General features: G+C 43.1%; 5 protein-coding genes and 2 long non-coding RNA genes across 10 annotated transcripts; 3 read left to right on the top strand and 4 right to left on the bottom strand.

The window, feature by feature from the left end:
• Nucleotides 1-3: 3 nt before the first annotated feature.
• On the bottom strand, nt 4-2,259 carry Arp8 (Actin-related protein 8). Its single transcript, XM_065300114.1, has 2 exons — nt 684-2,259; nt 4-624 (listed from the first exon to the last, which is right to left on the bottom strand). Exons 1-2 carry the CDS (start codon nt 1,852-1,854, stop codon nt 122-124), a joined length of 1,674 nt encoding a protein of 557 aa, XP_065156186.1. The 5' UTR covers nt 1,855-2,259; the 3' UTR covers nt 4-121.
• Nucleotides 2,260-2,939: 680 nt separating this feature from the next.
• LOC135790296 (zinc finger protein 444-like) lies at nt 2,940-5,217 on the top strand. Its single transcript, XM_065300520.1, is given in 3 exon segments — nt 2,940-3,893; nt 3,896-4,315; nt 4,377-5,217. Coding segments are annotated over 3 exon segments (1,251 nt in total). The 5' UTR covers nt 2,940-3,256; the 3' UTR covers nt 4,571-5,217.
• Nucleotides 5,218-7,278: 2,061 nt separating this feature from the next.
• Nucleotides 7,279-11,050, bottom strand: Mipp2 (Multiple inositol polyphosphate phosphatase 2). Of its 3 annotated transcripts, none has more exons than XM_065302819.1 (9): nt 10,959-11,050; nt 9,355-9,634; nt 9,171-9,296; nt 8,929-9,101; nt 8,707-8,832; nt 8,503-8,656; nt 8,032-8,132; nt 7,646-7,944; nt 7,279-7,578 (listed from the first exon to the last, which is right to left on the bottom strand). In XM_065302819.1, the coding sequence occupies exons 2-9, from the start codon at nt 9,503-9,505 to the stop codon at nt 7,410-7,412; spliced, it is 1,299 nt and encodes a 432-aa protein (XP_065158891.1). In that variant the 5' UTR covers nt 9,506-9,634; nt 10,959-11,050; the 3' UTR covers nt 7,279-7,409. The 3 variants fall into 3 exon arrangements, with proteins under 3 accessions (XP_065158891.1, XP_065159023.1, XP_065158964.1); XM_065302951.1 differs by having other exon boundaries at nt 9,355-9,625; nt 10,959-11,040; XM_065302892.1 differs by lacking the exon at nt 10,959-11,050 and adding an exon at nt 10,685-10,855.
• Nucleotides 10,813-11,208, top strand: LOC135792526 (uncharacterized). The gene is made up of 2 exons (XR_010548383.1): nt 10,813-10,915; nt 10,968-11,208. It is a non-coding gene; the product is annotated as an uncharacterized lncRNA (long non-coding RNA).
• A 370-nt stretch (nt 11,209-11,578) lies between these two features.
• Nucleotides 11,579-16,590, top strand: LOC135792068 (uncharacterized). The gene is made up of 4 exons (XM_065302721.1): nt 11,579-11,994; nt 12,200-12,548; nt 12,769-12,973; nt 13,266-16,590. The coding sequence occupies exons 2-4, from the start codon at nt 12,404-12,406 to the stop codon at nt 14,914-14,916; spliced, it is 2,001 nt and encodes a 666-aa protein (XP_065158793.1). The 5' UTR covers nt 11,579-11,994; nt 12,200-12,403; the 3' UTR covers nt 14,917-16,590.
• Nucleotides 16,591-16,720: 130 nt separating this feature from the next.
• Nucleotides 16,721-17,919, bottom strand: LOC135792393 (uncharacterized). 2 transcript variants are annotated; one of them, XM_065303127.1, is made up of 2 exons: nt 17,281-17,919; nt 16,721-17,213 (listed from the first exon to the last, which is right to left on the bottom strand). In XM_065303127.1, exons 1-2 carry the CDS (start codon nt 17,744-17,746, stop codon nt 17,200-17,202), a joined length of 480 nt encoding a protein of 159 aa, XP_065159199.1. In that variant the 5' UTR covers nt 17,747-17,919; the 3' UTR covers nt 16,721-17,199. The 2 variants fall into 2 exon arrangements, with proteins under 2 accessions (XP_065159199.1, XP_065159123.1); XM_065303051.1 differs by having other exon boundaries at nt 16,721-17,189; nt 17,281-17,917.
• A 1,069-nt stretch (nt 17,920-18,988) lies between these two features.
• On the bottom strand, nt 18,989-19,478 carry LOC135792593 (uncharacterized). Its single transcript, XR_010548405.1, has 2 exons — nt 19,318-19,478; nt 18,989-19,202 (listed from the first exon to the last, which is right to left on the bottom strand). It is a non-coding gene; the product is annotated as an uncharacterized lncRNA (long non-coding RNA).
• Between the last annotated feature and the right edge of the window lie 2,099 nt (nt 19,479-21,577).

Raw genomic sequence — 21,577 nt, 5'->3', positions numbered from 1 at the left:
GGCTTCTGTTAAAAAATATACTTCTGTACAACTTGTTCATTTTTGTTTTTGACGAGATTACGCGCCGTACACAAAACTAACCTTATTTTGAATGTTAAATTACAATGTCTGTAAGAAAATATCACCATGTAAACGGTGCACGTTCGCGGAGAACTTTCACGCCCATCTTCTCCCACTCGGCGGGCGTGATCCAGAGCTCCTGGGCGGTCTCCAGGCAGGACATAATGGCGGCGCCCTTCCACGCCACCATGGCGGGATCCATGTCACGTGGATTCGTGATGATGTCGAGCTGCTCAGCGCGATAGTGGTACGGAATCTGCAAACTGATGCGGTTTTGCAACCACATACCAATACCAGCAAATTTCATCCCGCCGCCCACGACGAGGATACACCCATACATCTTGCGTTTTAAATCATCACTGGGACACCTATCTATGCTTTGCAACACTGCTTGGTCCAATCCAAGGATTTGCCCAGGATTCACAACGAAATCTTTGTCGGTCATCGTGGGGACCGTATCAATGGCGTCCACGACAATATCATCTTCGTTATTACTCTGTTGACTTTGCGTTTGCTCCAGGTAAGCTTCGTTTTCATTCTGGATTTCTAAATTATCCTTAAAACCTTTCAAAACAATGAAGATTGATTAAAAAAAATAAATTTTCTAATGTAGAATTTATTACCTTTACGGCGAATATCGCGTAGATAATTTTCATCATGTGGATCTTCAGGATCACCCATATTCCGCTTCTGGGTGTGTACCAGTTTGGACCCCGTCACTCCCAGGAGTTCAGGAGTAAATAAACTCAACGCGGCAACAATACACTCATCGCCCACTTGAATCGTATAATGCTGCACAACTTGATCCGGTTGTTGGAGAGTAAAAGTCTTCTCTTGCGAGCCGCAAATGTCCAAGTTCACATGACACAATTGCTCCTTCAGTTGTCTCAATAATACCGTATCTAATTTATTTTTCTCGCTGCATGCTTTGTACGGAAACGCGCATTTCTGCAACAACCAGAAAAACGTCTGCGTGATATCCGCCCCGCCGTAATCCAACCGTACGCGTGTATTTGGATGACAAATGCCATCCTCCACGCAGGAAACCGACGTTTTCTGGTCGCCCACGTCCACTACGCACGCGTAACTCAACCCGGACCCAAAGGTTGCCGCGACGTGATCCTGCACAACGAAACAACCCCCGAATCCGATCTTTAACAGCAGCATATTCGATAATTCTCGGAGATATGTCCGATTGTATACGTCGGGAATGATTAGTACTACTTTATAATACGGATAGTCTTTTGGGTTGATGGCGAATTGGGTTTCAAGGATGTGGGTCCAGATGGCTTGCAGGTTGGCAATCACTGCTGTGAGGGATCCACCTGGACCAGCATGGATGTTCAGATCACCTCTCCTAAAAGGGAAGTGTATATTAAAGTCCTCCTCGGGGTTTAATCGCAGCACGTCGTTGCCTACAACGATGTCACCTTTGGTCTCCACCCATTTGTCCGGTGATGTGGTGAGGGCTTCAGGTTGGCTTCTTCTGTTGAAGGCGGCGATTTGTTGTGGGGGTGTTGCATAGCGTCGCCTGCCATCAGATTGTAGGCAGGATTGTAGAGTGTGGGAGACGCTGAGACGTGCCTCTTCGATTTCCTGCGCGTTTTGTAGTTCTACTCGTGGAGGTAGAAAAGGGTCGATGTGTTTTGGGCCGCCCGGAAGTCTTTTACGGGCAATTGCGTGAAGAACATTGATTGGGTTGAGGTCTGCAGCGCGGCCCATTCGTAGATTCAGTGAGCCAGGGTGGATTACGATCGTCAGCTTGGAATGCGACACCTCCGAGGGTGTTTCCATGATGATTTCCGGTTTGTTTCACTTTTGTTTTACCGGAGAATTCGGTTTGTTTACGTCGCTAAGGAAGTAGGGTTACAGGAACGTAAACAAAGTTATTTTAATGAAAATATGGACAAGAGATGGCGCTGCGTGTTTCAGCGTAACATTTGTTGGTAATTTGCGATTAGTTTAGCGCAGTTTGAAGACGTTGAAAGATTTTGTTCACGTAAAAATGAAAACGTGCACTGGAAAAAACCTGTTAGGGGTTGGAAGTCTAGAAAAATCGTTTTGTTTCTCACGTCTGCATACGCAAAGTACTTGTTTCATTGAAATATTGCGATATGCAAATTGATTTCGCTGGGTTTTTAAACCAGGATTGGATTGAATTTAATTCCGTTCGCACCCTTTGCTGTAAAAAGATAAGTTTTTATTTGAAGATAAAAACAGTGCGGGTCTGCGGCAGGGTTGGCATCTCCCATCCCTCCGGCGCGATTTGATTTTCTTCGCTTTTGTCTTCGCTGCTTTTATTTTTCACCCGTTGACCAAGCGCGCCGAAAAAGAGGGTGCAGGGGCGAGGGGCGATGCGCGCACGTTTTGCGAATTGTTACGAATCGCCGGCGCCAAACCTGTTCGGCGACAACAATACGCGATCGCGAACCAGCGCGCCGACGACCAGGGGTGTCGTCGTCCTCCCGTGGTGTGTGTGTGTCTTCTTCGCATTCGCACGCGCCGCGTCCAGTTTCGCAACCCTTTCGCGCGGCGTCGGGGCGCGCGCGCCGCTTGTCTTCCCCCCTGGAGCCGGGCGAATCACGCGCGCAGCCCCAACCCCACCGCGGCCGGAACGCGTACTGCGCGCCCGTGCTGCTCCTTCGCTGATAATGCGCCGCGCGAGCCGAATCGCAGTCTCTGAAACGCGAAATGGCGAGCAGGTAAACACAGTCGCAGTGCGTGTTATCGTGTAGCGGAAGGACGTCGACGTTGAGAAAATCGTGCGTGTTTCTGTCTCTGTGCGCGCCAGTGGAGTAGACGGGGCGGCTGCAGGAAAAGCGCGGACTTGCGAGGATTTTAAATATGGTAAGCTGGCGTTTTGCAAATGGAAAATCAATAGTTTTGTGCGGTTAAGTGCTTTGGGGATAGTCGCCGCAGGAATGCCTGCTTCTTTAATTGCCTCGCGGCGATCAAGGATATCATGCATGTGTCCTGTCGATGGGCGCGATCATTTTTCCACAGCGTGGAAATTCATTGCTCCTTCCACTTTTTTTATGCGAGAGTGTGAAAATTTGTTTGTCAGTTGAAGGTCATCTTTGTGAGTCATTCAAGGTCATGAAAATGTTGAACTTTCTGCTGCGCTCGTGAATCATTCAAGCTGGATGTTGGTGTTTGGGGCTGTTGCAGGCAATAATTTGACTCCGCGCTCTCCATCATGAATTTCTCGCCATTCGGCGGGCACTTCTCGACGACGATACCGACCATTCATCAGTTCGCGGCGAAGTTCACGCACGACACGTCCGCCAACAATGCTCTATGCAATCAGGAAACGAATAGCAATAGGTACACGGCGAACGGGGTGCCGTCGTTCACGCAGCACCATCCGGCAACGCCGTCGCAGCAGCACATGGTCAACAACAAGTACCAGGCGGCGAACTATCTCAATCAGGCGGTGTACTCGCATCAGAACGTGCGCCAGCAGGACAAACGCTATGATCATCAGGAACTAGCGCAGGAACTATGCGCTGCTATGCAGAATCAGCCGGATAAGGCGGGTGGTGATAAAGGTGCCAAGGAGGAGGCACGGGGACACCAGCTGACGCAGCAGAACGCCATGCCTTCCACGTGGCAATCTCTTGCGACGCCTGGATCCACTGTTGCTGATTATCTGTCACATCTGCCCGCCTCCACGCTGCCGCTCAGCCTACACCACTTCCTCAAGTACTCCGCGGAGACTATCAAAAAGGAGAGCTCCAGCGCGCAGCAACAACTCAGCGTGCCCAATGACATCAACCTGCTGCATGCCAACAGCAACGCGTTGAGTAACACGCTCGCCAGCCCCCCGAATGGGCTGCTGGGGCGCAGTCCATCAACACGCTGGGCACGCTCGGCAACCTGAATCCGGCGCCGGCGCCACCTGCCGCCGCCACCACTGCCAAGAAAAAGAAAAAGAAGAAGGTGGAGAAGGAGAAGAAGCCGCGCCCGAAACCGGGTGAGATTCGGCTGACGACGGCGCTCGATGGCAGCACTCTGTACTGCTGTCCGGAGTGCCATATGGCGTACCCCGAGAAGGAACTGCTGGAACAGCATCTTGTCGGGCATACGCTCGAGCGTCGATTCGTGTGCGATATTTGCGGCGCCGGCCTCAAGCGGAAGGACCATCTCACGCGGCACAAGCAGTCGCACAATCCGGAGCGGCCCTATGTCTGCACCGTGTGCCTCAAGGCCTTCAAACGAAAGGAGCAGTTGACTCTGCATTTCGTCATACACTCAGGTACCCATAACCAGCGCTAATTTAAAATGATGATTTCTATAAAATTCAAATTAATTTCCAGGTGAAAAACGGCACATTTGTGCTGAATGCGGCAAAGGATTCTATCGAAAGGATCATCTGCGGAAGCACACGCGTTCGCACATCGCGCGCCGTGTCAAGGCCGAACTTTCCCAGCAGGGCACGTCGAGTACGCCCACCCTGCAATTGCAAGTTGCCGCTCCGACGACAACAAACAATTCATCAGGTATACTTTAAACCAATCCGAAGCAAATGACACTAATAATACACTAACTAACTAACCCCCGGCGAGAACGACGAGCTGATTTACACACCGATCGAAACGCAATAAGTCCACACATTTCTGCAAATTATACAAAAAAAATACATACACAGAAACAAAACAAAACAAAAAAAACGCAAGAATTTCGGTGCATTATGAACAAAATCAACTGCCTGTGAACGACAAAATGATCTAAATTGATGTTTTGGTATGACTTTATTATGTTTTCAAAATTTATATTGCGCTAGCTTTAGGAAAAACGAGAAGTGAAATTATTGATTGCATATTTATGGAGATTTGATTGAGACTTATGAGAAAATTTGAATTTAATGAGAAATGAAATTGTTGTCTACGAACGTTGCCCGATTGCGATTTATCTGAACCTGAAAGGTTCACCTTTATTACACTATTATTACGTCTATTTGCGTGTAAGTAAAGTTTGTTTATTCTTATTGCTAAGGTTTTCATGTAACTTCTCTTAACTTTTAACGGTACGGATAATGGATAATGATAGACATAACTAACAATAAATAGTTTAATACTTAATTTTAAGCAGAGACTAGCGAACACAAAAGACGACGCAGTGCGACAACCAAAACAAAGAAGTAACAAACAAAACAAAACTAGAAACAAAGACATTTATAGCGGTCAAGTACAAACGATAAAGATATTTTTGATTCTACGATATTTACGCGAACATCCAAGCCCACACTCATCCGGAATACCGATGCGTCAGATTCTTCCCCGACCCAAACACACACACACACACACACACACACCCACCTGGAAGGCGTTCAGTTCTGACCTATAGAGTTACGTGTTTATAATTTTAGAGGAGTCCCCAAGAAATGTGAATGTGAGTAAATTGAAGAAGAAAACATATGCTATGAACAATTATTTAACAAACTTTTATTGATGCTGGGAGGATGGGCCGTTAAAACAGATTTTAATGTGCATCATAACAAAGTATTGCTTGTAGAACAAGTGTATTTAAGAGTTTAGAAGAGATGTTTGATAAATTTGCAATTAAATTGCATTCAGGACGTGTAAAAAGTGTGAAATTTGCTTTTTTACTTTAAAAAGTTCATATCTATGGAATATTTGAGAAGTAATTATTATTTTCGCGTTTGGTTTGAACATTTTTTACCCAGAATTTAAAAAAAATCACTTTAAACAATTAGATTTTTGTTGTTTATGGTTTTAATGGGTATAAACTGTGATATGAGCCCATACATGTATAAATTTTGATTTAAATGGTAATCAATTCTCAGAATTATGTTTTAATTTTATTTTTGCGGTGAAATTATTCGGTTTAAGTTAAAATTGAAATCAAAAATTGTATTTTGTGCTTAAAAAAAAGTTTCAATGCGCCCGCCCGGCATCAAAGAAATGTCTAAAACGCAAAACCAGCGAAACCGGAGTCATGTAACGCTTCAAACACGAAACTAATAAGATAAAAATAGTACAAAACACTAACATGCCATTGATTTATTGTGTAAAGAACATTTATTGTACGAGTGTGCGATTAACTTAAAGTGTAAGCCTTAAAGTCAAAACCGATGTAACACAAAACGACAAACAAAGACACGAAATTCCAAATCGCGGGCGGTTTCCGCCACCTATAACATTTTCGGCGTTAAAAATGAGAAAAAAAAACATCAACAACAACAACAACCAACTCGACAAACAATTACTACAATACCTATAAAATAATAATTATAATGTGAAATATAGATTATTCAAGTATAGTTGTTCAAGTACCAATGTCGATCGCATTCGTTCTATCTCTCGGACAATCTCTCTTTCCAAGCGACCCAGCTAAATCTAATTTTGTCAGGTATCATCGCTCCGCGCGACTGTGCAAAAAATGATAAACCAAAGGTAAACAAACAAACAAACAAAACGAAACAAATACAAATGATATAGAGATATATTTAGCTATTTATAACTACTTAGACACACACGCGCGTAGCTGGTGGTTTCTTCGGCGTGCGTGTGAATTATTTGATTGCTGAAATATTTACGAATCGATACGATACGACATGACGATGATGATAATAATAACTGTTAAGACTGTAATATTACTAAAACTAGGAGTTACTATTTAAACGCGAGGAAAGTATTTAAACAAAAACAAATGGAAGGCCACTCTCGCGATGCCGATCGACTGTTGGTACGAGTTCTTGTATAGGGAGAAATGACATATTCGGCTTGTAGACAAGCGCTTCCCTTACTATAAACATGCTTTACGATGATATTATGATTATAATGACGATATGAAATGAAAACTATAATAAACAGCACAATTTATAAAATTGCTCTGTACTCATTTCTTTCAGGCGCGCGCGCGCGCGACGCGATGAATCGACGAAATCTCTGATGATTGCTTTCTATTCGGCAAAGTTCACGCACACCGTTAGCTAGCCCAAATCTTTTCGACTTTCAAAATCATTTACTGCTTTATTTGGGCATCATCGGATGCTGCGCACGCGATTCAACTCAATCTTTAGGTTCTTATACACGTGTCTTGCGAGTACGATGACTCTTTCATGTTTTATCCTCCTACGCATGACCTGTTGTACCTACATGGGAATTGCAACAAACATAAACATGTTTATTTTGTTAAGGAATTAATTTATTTTGAATGAATTTTGTGATTTTTTTGGGTTTTTTGATTAAAAAATTGTTTGATTACGAATTGAGCGCCACCCTCGACAGGAAGGCACACGGTTTTATTCATGTATACGGTAAAATACAGGGTGAGTACATAGCAAAATAAGTTAATAAATAAATACGTCTCGATCTCCTCCCGGATTAATATTTCTGGTTGGTTTCACAGAAGTCCTCGAAGTTGCACTGGTCGAGACTCTCGGTGAAGACCTCCTTGATGCGCGACAGATCACAGAGATCGGTATCGGGGCAGAATGGGAAGCGTACAATACGCTCCTGGTGCAACAGCAACACCTTTTTACCTGTCTTACATCTATCACAAAAATAACAACGAATATTCTCAGTAGTTTTAAGTTGATTTGAATTTGAAAAAAACTCACTTAAAACCAACAAAAGCCAAATTCGTGCCGAACGAGTCAATCTTGCTGACCTTCCACTGACGATTCTCATTCATATTATCGGCGAGCAGCGGCTCCTCGTCGCGATAGAGCCCGAGGTGTGCGATCATCTTGAGCAGCGTGCCCGAGTGGGTGAAGTACAGCACGGCGCGCGGATACGGTTCGGGGTCATCGAGATGGTTGAACATGTCGCCAAAAGCGGGGCACGCCTGGCGATAGGTGATGTTGTAACCGTAGCCGTCGATCCAGTAGTACTTCAGGTCTTCCGCATACTCCAAGTACTGAAATGTGAAAGCATTCGAACATAAATTACGGGCGGCCACACAGCCGGAAAGCGCAATTAGATTTGTTATTTCGTCTTTTTTTACCCTAGATGTTTCTAGGTCGATAACAGTACACCATGGCGATTTTTTCTTGCGGCTCCACGCCGTCTCGAACGCGCACGTGATGAACATGTACTGGATGTCATCTGGAATTGGAAATGATTAGCGTAAGTTATTCGGCATAGATGCATGCGGCCGCGATTTATTCATTCAAGCGCCGCGCTGCTGCCTAAATTTCTGATCTGGCAGCACCGTTGTTTTAATGGTGCGGCACGTTCCGGTTTTAGGACCGTCTCGAATTTATGTGACCTCAAGCCACCGCTGAGACAATGAGAGGAATTCTGTGCAAATGCGCCGTTAGCCGCGGTATTATTTCTTATTGCAACTGCTACATTGTATATTTCATAGAAATTTACTGTTTTCTATGCGCAAATATCATCCATGCATAAAAAAACAACATGCCACTTCCGGTAGGTGAATTATTTTTATATTTATTGTAATATTTTGTAGACTTACCAAAAGTCAGCGCGTTTTCTTTCAGGCCGAGTTTCTTCTCCATGTTGGCGACGATAATACCGGCGATTTCGCTGTCTTTGAACTTCTTCAACTCTGCGAGGGAATCGGGATTCTTCTTGACGGTTTTCCGCCATTTGTTGCACAATTTGTAAAACTAAATTTCATGCATTAATTTGTCAAATAATTAATATGAAAATAACTTACTCTTAAAATAGGATCTCTCGTCGATGGTTCCGGAAACCAGACGTCCTTCGCGGTGAGTTTGCCGAAGAGCCCGATGGCGAAGTAGTGCGCGCTGCTCTTGGCGCGTTTGGTGTGCGTGAATTTAAACTGCGCAAGCGAAACAAATCTCACATGCATTACATTACATTACATTACATATAATAAGGGTATTGTATAATCACCGCGCGCGCGACTGTAATTTACCTGATAAGATGTGTTGCTGTACACGTTCGACAAGATGTCGGGGAAGCGCGCCTGCATGCGCTCGGCGAGCAGCACCATTTCGTTGGCGCCCTCCGTCGTCAGCAGCTTCTCGTCGTCGTTTTCTAAATTGACCTTCCACTTCTCGAACAATTGCAAATCGGAGTTGATGAGCTCTGTTGTGGCATGCAAAAAACGAAAGTGTTACAAATAACTGCGCGGACGCGTGCGGGCGGCGTTGTTACCATTGTCACTTTCCAGGACGGCGCGCTTCAACTCCGAGAGGCGGCCCTTCATCACATCGATGTATTCACGGCTGGGATTACGCGTGCCATGTCTGCTCAACATCCAAATTTTTTGCGGCACACAACCTGCTCACAAAAATTTAATTTTTTGCAAATTATTTTATGGAAAAACAGGAATAAATACCTGAATATTCAATCCGATTGTGATTTAAATTGCCGACGACGCGATAGGGTGTCTTGGTACCAAGATGATTATCGATGACATCGTTGCATTCTTCAGCTCCGACGACAACGATGGCAAGCGCGAACAGGATAATAAATCCGTGCGGTCGCATTGTGGCTGGAATTTCGAGGAACTTTCAGGGCTCAGTGTGCGCGATGCCATGCGAGGCGCTCGACTGATCGGCGACGTGTGCCGCACGGTGTCTTTCAGCGGCGTGGTACTGCTATCCCACCTGCACACGCTGGGAAAAGACAAGTTATGCAATGCATCCTCCTACCATCTCCAACCGCCTCCTCCTGCCCGCCAGCATCTATCTCCTCTCATCATTAATGCGGCGCGGCGCGTTGTGCTGCATTTCCACGTCGCGCTTCTTCTGCCACAACGAGGTTTCGAGGTTATCCTTGAGCTGACATTGACTTCGAATGCCGCCGCGAGTTATCTAAACACCTTAATTGAGCTAAACGGCTTCGCTAGAAAACGAACCGGGTTAAGGATTGTCTTAACGCGTTATGCTATCGAATTATCGCGAATCGCGCATAATTACGCCGGCGAGCGGCGCGAATCAGCCGCGGATTGACATCAAAAGCTTTTCTAGAAAGCAGCAGACACGGAGTTCGTGAAGTAATGTATGCGCGCGGTCGCTACAGCAAGGCGCGCATATTATTTAAATAAGCGATGTTGATTTTATGCACTCCAACTAATGACGAACTTCCTGGAATAAATTGGTTTCGATTGAATGGCAAACAATTTCGCGACTGATTCCGACAACCTTTTTTGTTTGCCTCCTTCGTATAATTGCATCTGACGCGGAAAAATGCGCTTTGTGTTGAATACATTTGATGCCAAGGCCAACAGGATAAATATATTTATTCTAACTAGTTTTCCGGCGGTTTTAGTAAGTTTAAGAGTTCTTCTTTCACAATTCATGCATTAAACTTGCTTAAAATCAGTAAAAACCTTCGAAAATTGTTTCTGAAAATTTTCAACTTTAAACACGAAATTTTGCACTAAACAAAGTGAATTTGCCTTTGAAATTAACCTAAATTCAATTTTTCTTAGCTACAATTACCATAGGAAAGTTTTTATAAAATATATAGACCTGCATAGTCTTTAAAACTTATTAAAAGATCGCAAAACAGCGCGCAACAAGAAGTTTTTACAACTTCTCAAAACAAATTTGACAAAAACGCTCCAATTTCGCAAAACACGCACCCAATATTAACTATTTCGTGATTATTCTTAATCAACAACTTCCTCTTTATCTAAAAAAACATACTTTCTTTGTAATTACCTCGCAAATAATAAAAAAATGCCTTCCGGGCGACTTGCAAACTTTCAAATATCAGCAAACTAATTCACACTTCACTATAGGCAACCAAGTGTACACTTTCAAGGTTGCGTCCACCCACACACACCCGCAAACCATGTGTTTGATAAATCAGTCATTGTTCGCAAAATACGATCGTAATATCACAACAAATTTCGAAATATAATTGCAAGGTGGTAATTAATAAATAAACAGGTAAAATAATTGACACGATATAAAATTAAATCCAAAAACGTACCGTTTTCAGGGACAGAAACTTGACGATATAAGTGTCGTGGGTGTGTGACGGTGTAGAACTGTATTTACAATGCGATTATTCCAGCAAAACTTCCGCTTTCAATCATAGTTATTTCTACGTCACAATAATGCGACTGTTGCGACATTTTCGCACTTAAACAAATTGAATGTACACAAACCGTATTGATTGCGATTTGTTTTTCTGCATTTTTACGCTATGAGTTGATGTTTAATTATAGAGTTATTGGCCATTCGCTTTGTGTTTCTGGTTTTAATTGTGTCCTTCATCTTTTACGAATCACTAACAAGAGAGGAAAACACCGCGGTTATCAGTTATTAAACAAACGCGGATTTGTTTCTAAGTGCGTGATTGTTGTACGAGTAGTTGCCTATGCATGAAAGTGTCGAAACAATGCCTGAAATATTTTAACTTTTGTGCCTCAATTGTGAATTTTAATTAGTTCGCCTTGGATTTTTATCGTCGCTGAGCGTAAATCATAATTTTAATCAGGTTTAACTCTTACATAAGCGATAATAATAGTTGTTTGCAGCCAATTCAAATACGTACGCAGCGCGCGTGCGCAGCAAACGTGAGACGTAAAATCTTGACATCTGAGCGAGTTTTTTGACAAACAGTCGCAGCACCCCCGATGGTGTAATCGGTGTAATCACCACTCCGAGTGTTCGAGTGCGTTCATCGCGGGCTGATTAGGTGTTGCTCGCGGCGGCTCTCGCACCGCGAAAACCGCCAGCAAAGCCAGCGTCTCGGTCGCGCGCGCCAGTGCAGCATGCACATCGCCGTCGGTGTCGTCGGCGATTTGTAGGGCGCAGCGCTCACGTTCACGTCCTCGATTCGCGTGCGCGCGACCAGCGCATAATATTAGCACTCGCTGCAGCGTCCCGGAGCGACCGCTTTCGACGCCGTCACCGTCGCCGTTGCATCATTGGAGGGTATGCCGTGTTGAACGCGCGCGTGCGTGCGGTTTGGGTCTTCCAGCATCCAGCCGCCACCCGCCAGCACACCACACCACCAGCAGGTATGACTAATACTCGCCAACTTGGTTTTTTCTGCCTTGAAATTCACATCTTTTACATTTGACAACCCTTAAACATAACACCAAGTCCTATAAATTAAACCAAAACAGTATATTTTTCATTATTATCACTAGTATTATGAAAGTGACAACTCCCTGTTGGGTTTTTTTTATTAGATTGGATTGTTGACATCTTGTATTGTTGCAGATGAGTCAATGTTGTTGGAGGTGGTGACGCTCCTCGCACGTGACGAACACAAACGACGCCGTCCAGGGTGACTGCGACGCTCACCGCCCGGGCCGGTGTTGCTGCGCAACCGGGTGACATCCGGTTGTTGATTCGCCACTCACGTGCAGCTATCCTTACTGTAGTCAGTCCAATTTTTAGCGTAATTTATTGCGCGCGAAAAAGATGTCCGAGGATGGTCAATCCGATCCCCTAGACGATCCGCCGATGGAGGTGACCGTCGAAACACTCACCGGCACTGTGTTTGATGTACGCGTCTACCCCACGGAGACCATTCTCGACATCAAGAACAAAATTCAACGTGTAGAAGGTAAATACAACAAATCTGCATTTAATCTATACACTTTTGTGCCAAAAATCTGCAAGTCTATCATATTTAATGCATTTTAACACAATTTATCTATTTAATCATAAAAAATAAAATAATGCCTGTAATTATATGAAGTAATGCATGAAAATGTAATGTCAGTGATGACATTTCGTGAATTTGTAATAAAAAACCATAGAAATTTACGCAATGAAACTTTCAGGTATTCCAGTTCACCATCAGAACATTCTGTATCAAATGAAAGTGATGAATGACTATGCAATACTGAATGATCACGGCATCAAAGATGGAAGCACTCTGAAACTAGTGCTGTCAATCCGCGGTGGGCCGATTTCCACGCGTCGTTTTGTGTCCTGTGACCACCACGTCGTCCGCAGGGACCTCAAGGAGCTCATTGAAAATGTCCAGTAAGTTCTGACACGCACATTAAATTTTAAACAACCGTGAGTTTATTACTTGTCACGATGCCTAAGCATTTTTCAAGTTTATTCAATGTCATAAAATGTAGCGTTTCTATTTCTATGGTTACTACATTTTTTCTGTTTTTAAACGTGTCAATAATAGTGACAAATGATCTAAAAAAAATTCAGGGTCTCTGCTAGTAAAAATTTCCGTGATAATTGAATTTGTAGTTTAATTCTGTGCCATCCGATGCGCGTTTTGTTAATGTTATATAAGTGACAATATTATTACCAACAGGACGGAGGGGTTGGAACCTGGCTCGAAGGTGTTGGTGCTTTTGTATAAAGACGCCGAGGGGCTGAACGTGCTACGTGTGATTGAGAACGAGGACGGCAGCTACTCGCCATACCCGCCCGATATGTCCTCGCAGTCAGATTCGACGACATCCACTCCAACCACTTCAAAGGCTACAACCAAGGTTGAAAAAGCAGTCGGCAGGAGCGCTTCACTTAGCGAAACAGCACAGCCTGAATCAGTGGATAATGCAGTTCAGACTGATTATTGTACCTGCTCTTGCGCTGAACAGGACGATGTACCGCATGTTCCTCTTGCTTGGTCGACGGATAGAATAACGCGTGAGGATCCCCAGCAAACCGAGACGATGTTCGCCAAGATGGCCGAGGATGTCGAGATGGCCAATAAGTTGCAATTGTTGAAGCGACGCATGCGCCATCTGCGCGCATTGCGTCAAGCGAAGGGTGACCCGCCGACGAAACACGCCAGTACGGCGGTTGAGAGCACGATTGATATGGGGCTGGGCGAGTGGGCACTCAAAGAGAAGCACCGCTCGCGTAGCACTCGCCCATCCGGCAGCTACCTGCATAATCTGCACGTGTTTGATCCACAGGTCGAGGAGAGCACGCAAACGCCTCACCATCTACTGCGCATGGCACGAGTCGGGCTGTATATGCAGGAGCAAGAGCAAGACTTAGCGCATGAAGAGGCGCATCAGGCGGAATTATCCGCTGCGTGCTCGCCTGCGCCGTGTAAGGTTGGTTTGTATCAGCGACGAGCGAGTCTTGACTACGACGGCGCAGATTTTGGCCTCGGGCCTATGATTGAGCCTGTCCCTGATGATCCAGAGGATATTTTTTACCGTCTGCCTGCAATTCCGCGGTATGCAGCTGCGCATACGCATGCGCACTCCCACACACCGTTCCAGCCTCCGCCGCCATGTGTGACAGCACGTAGTCCGCTCTACGGCCGCCTGTCGCGCAACTCCAATGACAACTTCCTCACGCCGCTGGCGCAGTCTCCATCGCCAGAGGTGCCCGAACGCAACTCTTGCAATATTGAACGCGTGCAGAACGACTACATCGACTACGATGATCTTGAGCAGGATGTTTTTGGCTACTATAATGCTGAATTTGATAAGTATATCTCTTCCGGTAACCCACCTCCTGCGAGTATTGTCTCTGGCAGTAGTGGATTGGACCTCACGGGGAATTATTTTCGTGGTGTAGAGGACGAGTTTGAAGAGGAGGAAGAATCTCTGGAAGTCGGTAGTCTCGCCACGGATATAAAAAAGTTAACGCTGCGTACTGATTTCCAAGCGCAGGTATCCTCCGATGTGCCGCCTCCGCCGATCACACCCAGCGTCGCCTGCTCCACTAGCACCACAAGTACCACCACCAGCAGTAGTAACACCGGCGCCATGATCAAACGCGACCTGCCCGCCGTGGTGACCAAGAAGCGCATGCGCTGCGGGCAGTGCAATAAGCGTCTGAACATTACCAACATCTACAACTGTCGCTGTGGGCTGATATTCTGTGCGCAGCACCGCTACTCCGAGTCGCACGACTGTAAGTACGACTATAAAGCCGAGGGACGCAAGCTCATCGAGCAGCAGAATCCGCTCGTCACCGCGTCGAAGCTTACCAAGTTTTAATCGAAGACAAAAAAAAAACCCCGCATCCTTTCGTGCGCGCACACTGCATGTGTTTACAGCCCCCCACACACCAACATTTACATAGGATCGAATTATTTGTTTCTTACGCGTGTTTCGCACCCCGCGCCGCCTAACAACACTTCGCTCGATGTCTTTTCATTTGGGTAAGAAAAAAAATAGAGTGCAGCGGGCACACGCGACCCATCCGGGCCGGAATCCTCGATTTGTTGTTGCGATTGACGAAAATTAATTATGCCTGGTGGGTCTCCATTAAACTACATTTTTGCATACTGCGTTGTTACTTCGTTTTATTTAAATCGTATACAGAGATCGTTAACAAGAATACCGCCAACATCGTAGGATAAAGCAACAAAAACTTCAGCGTTGGTGGTACTTCTGCTGGAAATCATCATATTGCCATTTCTATTTAAGTCCAACTTTATTCTAAGATTAGTTGTGTTTTCGGAGACGGATGAGTAAGGAATTTTGTCATTTTGTGAAGGGATGCAAACATGCGTATAACGAGTGTGTGACTGATGCGAATGCGTGCTTAGCTTTGTGATAATTTGCTCAAATTTATATAGTAGTTATATTGTCCTCACGTTATTATCATACGAAGTCACCGTCGGTGGGTGAGAAGACGCCACGCGCACGGTGAAGCAAACAGTAATCGAGCAAGTATTGAGTAACCGCGCGTGCGTCACTCTTCTTGACTGACTCACCTGTCAAACACACATGTACAACACTTGAACTCATCGGAAGTCGCACTGATCGCACGGTATATTTTATTTATACGCGCGGACGTGGAAACAAAGTTTAGTTGTATGACAATAATTAGTTAAGATAGGCGATCTGTGCGATTTTATACACATTATCATCATTATTATACTATCACCCCGCGATTATAGATTTGTACGTTGTGTACATATACTTCGAAAGGTCAATTATCACATTTCTATTCGATTTCTGATAGGAATTGTATACATAATCAGGAACTAGTTTGTAACGAGACGTTTCGAGTGCGTGGTGGAAAAAAAAAGCGTTTGTTTCTTTGCCACGCGGCCATTCAATAGCCATGTGTGTTTTCGCTCATCTTTCATTGACGGACTGCGCTATCAATTTCAATCAAATTCATTCTAATCTTTATTCGGGACACGTTAACATTGGCGGTTTCAATTTTTGATTGTTCTGATTGCTAATACACGAAGAAAAAAATCAAAACGAAAAAAAAATCATACACAAAACGGATTGATGTTCCTAACCGATTAATGAAACCATTTCTTATTATTACTCACTGAGTTTTGTGTTATTGTGAATAATAATAATAATAATCGAGAACCGTCCATACGAGAAACAAGCAAACTATGAGAATAACGAGAGAACTACTTGTTAGTTTGTTAAATGTTAAGATGAAATACTGAAAAACAAAGAACTATTCTTTTAAATTCGTATGTTTTGATGTTGGCGCGCGCTCGCGTTGAAGATGTTATTTATTATATTTTATTACCTTACGTCGTGTTCGAGGCAAACGGATGCTTTAACCAGAATATTGTTTAATTTGTCTCTTGGAACACTGTACTAGTTTTTAAAAGAATTGTAAATCGCAAACCTTGTAAAAATGGTCGAGAAAGGGGATGTGTTTTTAACTAAAAATGTTTCAAGTGAAACGACAAATGTGCTTACCTTTTTTTTTTCTCGACGTTTGTTGATAATTAATAGTTTCACTATTTTTCAGTGTTTGCTGCGGGATGAAGACAAATGGCGACTGGTGAAGTCGTCGAAGTTGAATTGATAAATATCGAAATTAAACACTATTCATTTATTGTGCAAATATTTACAGCAATGCAAGCACGAATGCTACAGTTAAAAAAAAACAAAACAAGAGTGAAAGCGAGCGCGGGACACACAAATGACAAACGGCACCACCTATATAATGTTACATATGTGTTACACCGACTACATACAGTGGCGAGATTCGTGTCCAATTTGTTTATCGGTTTGGAGTTTCCAACGTGGAATCGCTAACATTGATCACACGCAGTTACTCAATGAAAAGATTGGTTTTTTTTTTATTATTATCGCTACGGAAACGTGAATGTGATTGAAAACGTTTGTCTCTTACCCGGCGACTCCATATAACATTTTGCGCATTGTTTATGTATGCGTATTTTGTTTTTTTCTAGTCTAGCCGCAGCGGCGGACGTGTAATCTTCCAGTCGCGGTCGCCGGCGGCGCAAAACGACTCCTTCCTCAGCAGCTCCTTTCGCGTATGCCTTAAAACAGTCAAATCGGCCAAGCTACAGCGGCGCGTCAACGCGGGCCTCTTTCTACTAGCGTGCAAATCGTTAGCGTTCGTCAACTCACTTTTCGCCTTGCAGAAGTCCACCAGCGTGGCGCCGAGCGACATCAGCAGCAGCGCGACGGCGACGTAGACGACCATCACGCTCTTCGGCTCCGGTTGGCGACCGCTGGCAGCGCGTGGTGGTGGCGGGCGGTGTTTCGCCTCGTTGTCGATGTCCGTCGGCCAGCAGCCGCCGGCGGAGATAACGTAATCGTCGAGCATCGCCGGTAGAAGGTGTGTGAGTTGGTAAGCGGCCGGCGTCGTCGGCGGTTTGGGTGGTGCGACGCGCCGTTTGATTACGGGCGGTGGTGGAGGCGCGTCGATTGGCGGTGCCGGTGGGCCGCTTGCTGGTATTGCCTGGTCAGCCACATCGTTCGAACCGATCAGGTATGTGGAGAGATAGAGCAGTAGGCACACGCCGAACGAGACGTAGAAGATTGCGTTCGAGTTGTTGACGTTTTGCCGATTTGCGGCGCTGGCGCCGTCCATTTTAGCCGCTCCCGGGTGGAAACTGTGGCGGGTTTTGTACTCCGGCGCGTTTTGCGGTTGAGAATGGGGGTTGCGTCTGGTTGGGCCGATTGTTGTTACATTTTGTGCGTGCGGCCGACGAATGTGTTACGGCGCGGCGCAGGTAAATGGGTCGGTCGAGTCCTGCAATCGATATTACCGCCACTCGCAGGAACACGAAATTTTTGCGATTGCGCAACGTGCGTGCCCTATAACACAATGCAACTGATAATGAAGCATTCAAATATAAATCTAAATCAAACAAATTGAATATAAGATAAGAATAGTTTATTTTGAGGTAATTTTGATTGATTATAAAGTTTGTTTGAAAAAGTTTGCGAATAATTTGAAGAAAAGTTTGAAACTTTTTCGCGTAACACGCCATCTGTACGAAATATAGGTAACTGGGTAAAATTTAAAAAGTTTAATGGCCGTTCTTTACTTTTAGAGTTTTTGTAGCGGCATTAAAATCACCCTTAATGCGTGACGAAACATGCTTAGTCATGTTGGTCATGTTTCTCGACACTTGCCACAATAAAAAGGGGAAACTGCGGTGATGACGTCAGATAACAAATCTGATGACGAACAAAAATTGCGGTTGTTATCCTAAGCTAATTGGCATTTGTTATCCACAGCCATCTTGATTAACTATCATAATCAATTATATGAATTTTCATCCTTTAAATTAACACCCTTTTCGGAATTTTTGTATCAATGTATTAAATGAGCCGCTTATTTTGAAAGTGGCCGAACTCCATTTATCTTCAAATCGAGATATTGAAAGTTTTGCGTTTCAATGAATTTAAAAATATACGTATAAGATACTAAGGAGTCATACTGCTTAAGCGTTTCTAAGGATGTTAAATTTAAAGCTCCTGTTAAAATAGTGGCAATTATTAAGTAAATAACGTGCGTTTCCTTATCAAGAATGGAGTTGGGCCACTTTCAAAATTAACAGCCAGATTCATTATAAAATTTGAAGATGCCCAAGTCCATTCAACATAATTTAAGATGTTTCAAATTGAAAAAAAATCGTCTTGGTTTCACAGACAGCTTCGTGAAGTAATACATTTTGTTTGCTAAAATCTGCCAATCCCCAAAACTTCTCAAAAATATTCTTTCTTTCTTCTTCATTATAATTTTTTGTGCACGCATTCCGACTACCACAATCTTTGTTTTCGATTTTTTTTTCATGATCAATACTTCCGGTTTGACTGCAATATCTTTTTCCTGAATTCCGTTTAATCTTTCGCACTTTTTGGATATATGGTGCATCTATCTTTTCTCCATTGTTATTTGAATCTTCATCCTCTGACGAGGAATATTGTTCTATAACTCTTTTTCTTATTCGCTTTTTTTTAATTATTAATTACTATTTCTTCTTCACTATCTGAACTAAGTGGTCTTCTCCAGTTCTTCCTCATGGGTGCAATAATTTCTATAATTTAATATTAAATTTTAAGTTTTATATTAATTAAACGTACAGGTTAATTAACTAACGCAATTGTCCCAAAAATGAGGTGAACTTGTAAATACTAATTAATTGAAATTACCTTCATCGCTGCTTTCCGACATTATCAATAGTAAATATCTTGATGTAACTATAAATGGAGTTAGGCCACTTTCAAACTACACGTCTCAGTTATTCAATTAATTCGGAAAACTTATGTGTAAAAAATGTACCGTATTTTCTCTGAATATAAGCAATCTGAAATGCGTCACTGATAAATAACATGAAGTTGTACTTGTAACCATGGTAACCGGTAAAAAATTGAAAAACGGAGTTAGGTCACTTTCAAAATAAACGGCTCAAATATTAAGGAAGATAGCCGTATTTTGCAGTTTTTTGCACAAAAAATAATTCTCTTAATAAAATAAACAAATTCATTTGTATTTGATATTCAATAGTTCAAGTTTCATGAAATAAATAAATATATTATTTAGTGATATTTAGTTACAGTCATAGTAGGCGCTGCATTTGTTAAAAATTAAAATGCGTGTTACTAAGCGTTTGCGATCAAGAATGCCGTGGAAACCTTTCAAAAATCTCGCGATCAAGAGTGCTATGAATGTTTTCTTTCAACTGTTTATACCGAAACAATTGAAGAAATCTTCTGTTAATCTAGAGTGCGTTGACAGCCTATAAATCCCCGCTGCTTTTTCAAATCTGCACAGTGTTCTTCAGTGCCTTCAAGTGACCAGTCTAAAATGGATTTAATATATCCTAAAACTCCTTCATCCTTATACGGTGATTGCAATGACTGCGAAGATCAAATCAACTTTATTCTAAAGCCTGATGTACGTCTACTTGAATATTCCACTCAACGATGGTGGGACGTTGATGATAAAATTTTCGTATACCGAAAAAATGTCAGGTCTCCAATAAGATCCAAAGAGGCTGAGGAAAAGAATCTTCTGCCTCGGGAGGATTGTCCGTTGTTTGGCTACATGCCAAAAATGAGAGAATTAGTTTTGGTTGAGTGTGATAAGTGTGGTAAATTGTTGATGCCTTGCGCTTTCAATGACCATTATTACGATCCGAAGCATCCGAAGAGCAAATCAAAAGAGGTTCAACCTGTTGCCAAACCGAAACAGCGCAAGCAAATCAAAAATAAAAAATTTGATAAAAAACAAACTTCTGCTGTTGCAAAAGGAGTCGTCGGTAAAAAAGGATCGAAGAAGGCGGCTTCCAAACTGGCGCCTATACCCGAAAATGTGTTTGCCGTTCCGGCTCTTCCTCCATGGCGCGCCAAGCATAGAAAGCGCTCCAGGAAACACAAGAAAAACAAAAGAATAGAAGAAGAAGATGAAGAAATTGAAATTCCATCGCCACCTTATGAGGTACATCCATCTCCGGATGACGCTCCTGAACCTCAACCTGTACCTGTACCTGAACCTGAACCCCTGATACCTAAGATGAAAGGATTAAGCATGTCTGATGATCCGCCAAAACCAATCCCGAAAAAAAAACGCTTACCAAGGGAAACTCCTGAACATCTCATTCTTTATTATACCAAAACTGAAGATACTGCGCTTGAATTTGACGAGCTTGTCAAACAATTTCTGCCCTTGGATGATTTGCCCAGTAATCCCGATGGCGAAGGACAGCAGAAACCATTTCAGAAGCATGAACATCTTATCCTTTGTTATTCCAAGGCGGCAACTACAAATGGCGAATATGAAGAGCTTCTTAATGCATTTTTACCGTTGGAAGGGGCAGACGAGTCTGGCGACCAGGAGGTACAACCGACTACGATGGACTCCCATGAATCTAATCCTGATTTTATTGTCAAGTCGCCTGAAGAACAGGAATTTGATACCCTCACGCAAGAAATATGGACTCTGGACATATCGGACACGACTCCGTTCGAAATCAAATCCCCGGAGAATAAGGATAATTAAGATAAAATAAGATATTATATTGACTCGAAAATATGTTATAATTATTTATTAATATAAAGAATCTATTTATTTGGGATTTTTAAATGAAAATTTTAAAATATTAGTTTGTTTATATGTTTGTTGTTGTTTTTGGTAAACTGGTGAGCTGTGGAAACGCGTATTTGTCAACAAGACTTAAAAACAATGATATTGTCCTTTTGGATCTTTCGATAATAAATTACGTAGTTTAATTTTGTGCTTGTCATTGTCATTGTCATTGTTGAAACAAATGACGAACGACTAAGAAAAGATGCGCGTTTTTTTTTCTTCGTTTTTTAGTGCCGCCATCTTAATTTAAAACGCGTTATGAAGTTAGAAACCATTGTTAATTGTTAATAATATATTTATTCTTCCTAAGACAAATTTTTGAAA

Source organism: Atheta coriaria, unplaced genomic scaffold, assembly GCF_025399875.1.
Source record: "Atheta coriaria isolate IRGN ID8LTWV9N9 unplaced genomic scaffold, Caltech_Dcor_3.1 hic_scaffold_1_pilon, whole genome shotgun sequence".
In the NCBI taxonomy this organism is placed as follows: Eukaryota; Metazoa; Arthropoda; class Insecta; order Coleoptera; family Staphylinidae; genus Dalotia; species Dalotia coriaria.
The sequence above is the reverse complement of the archived record's forward strand: the minus strand, read 5'-3'. Positions and strand labels throughout refer to the sequence as shown.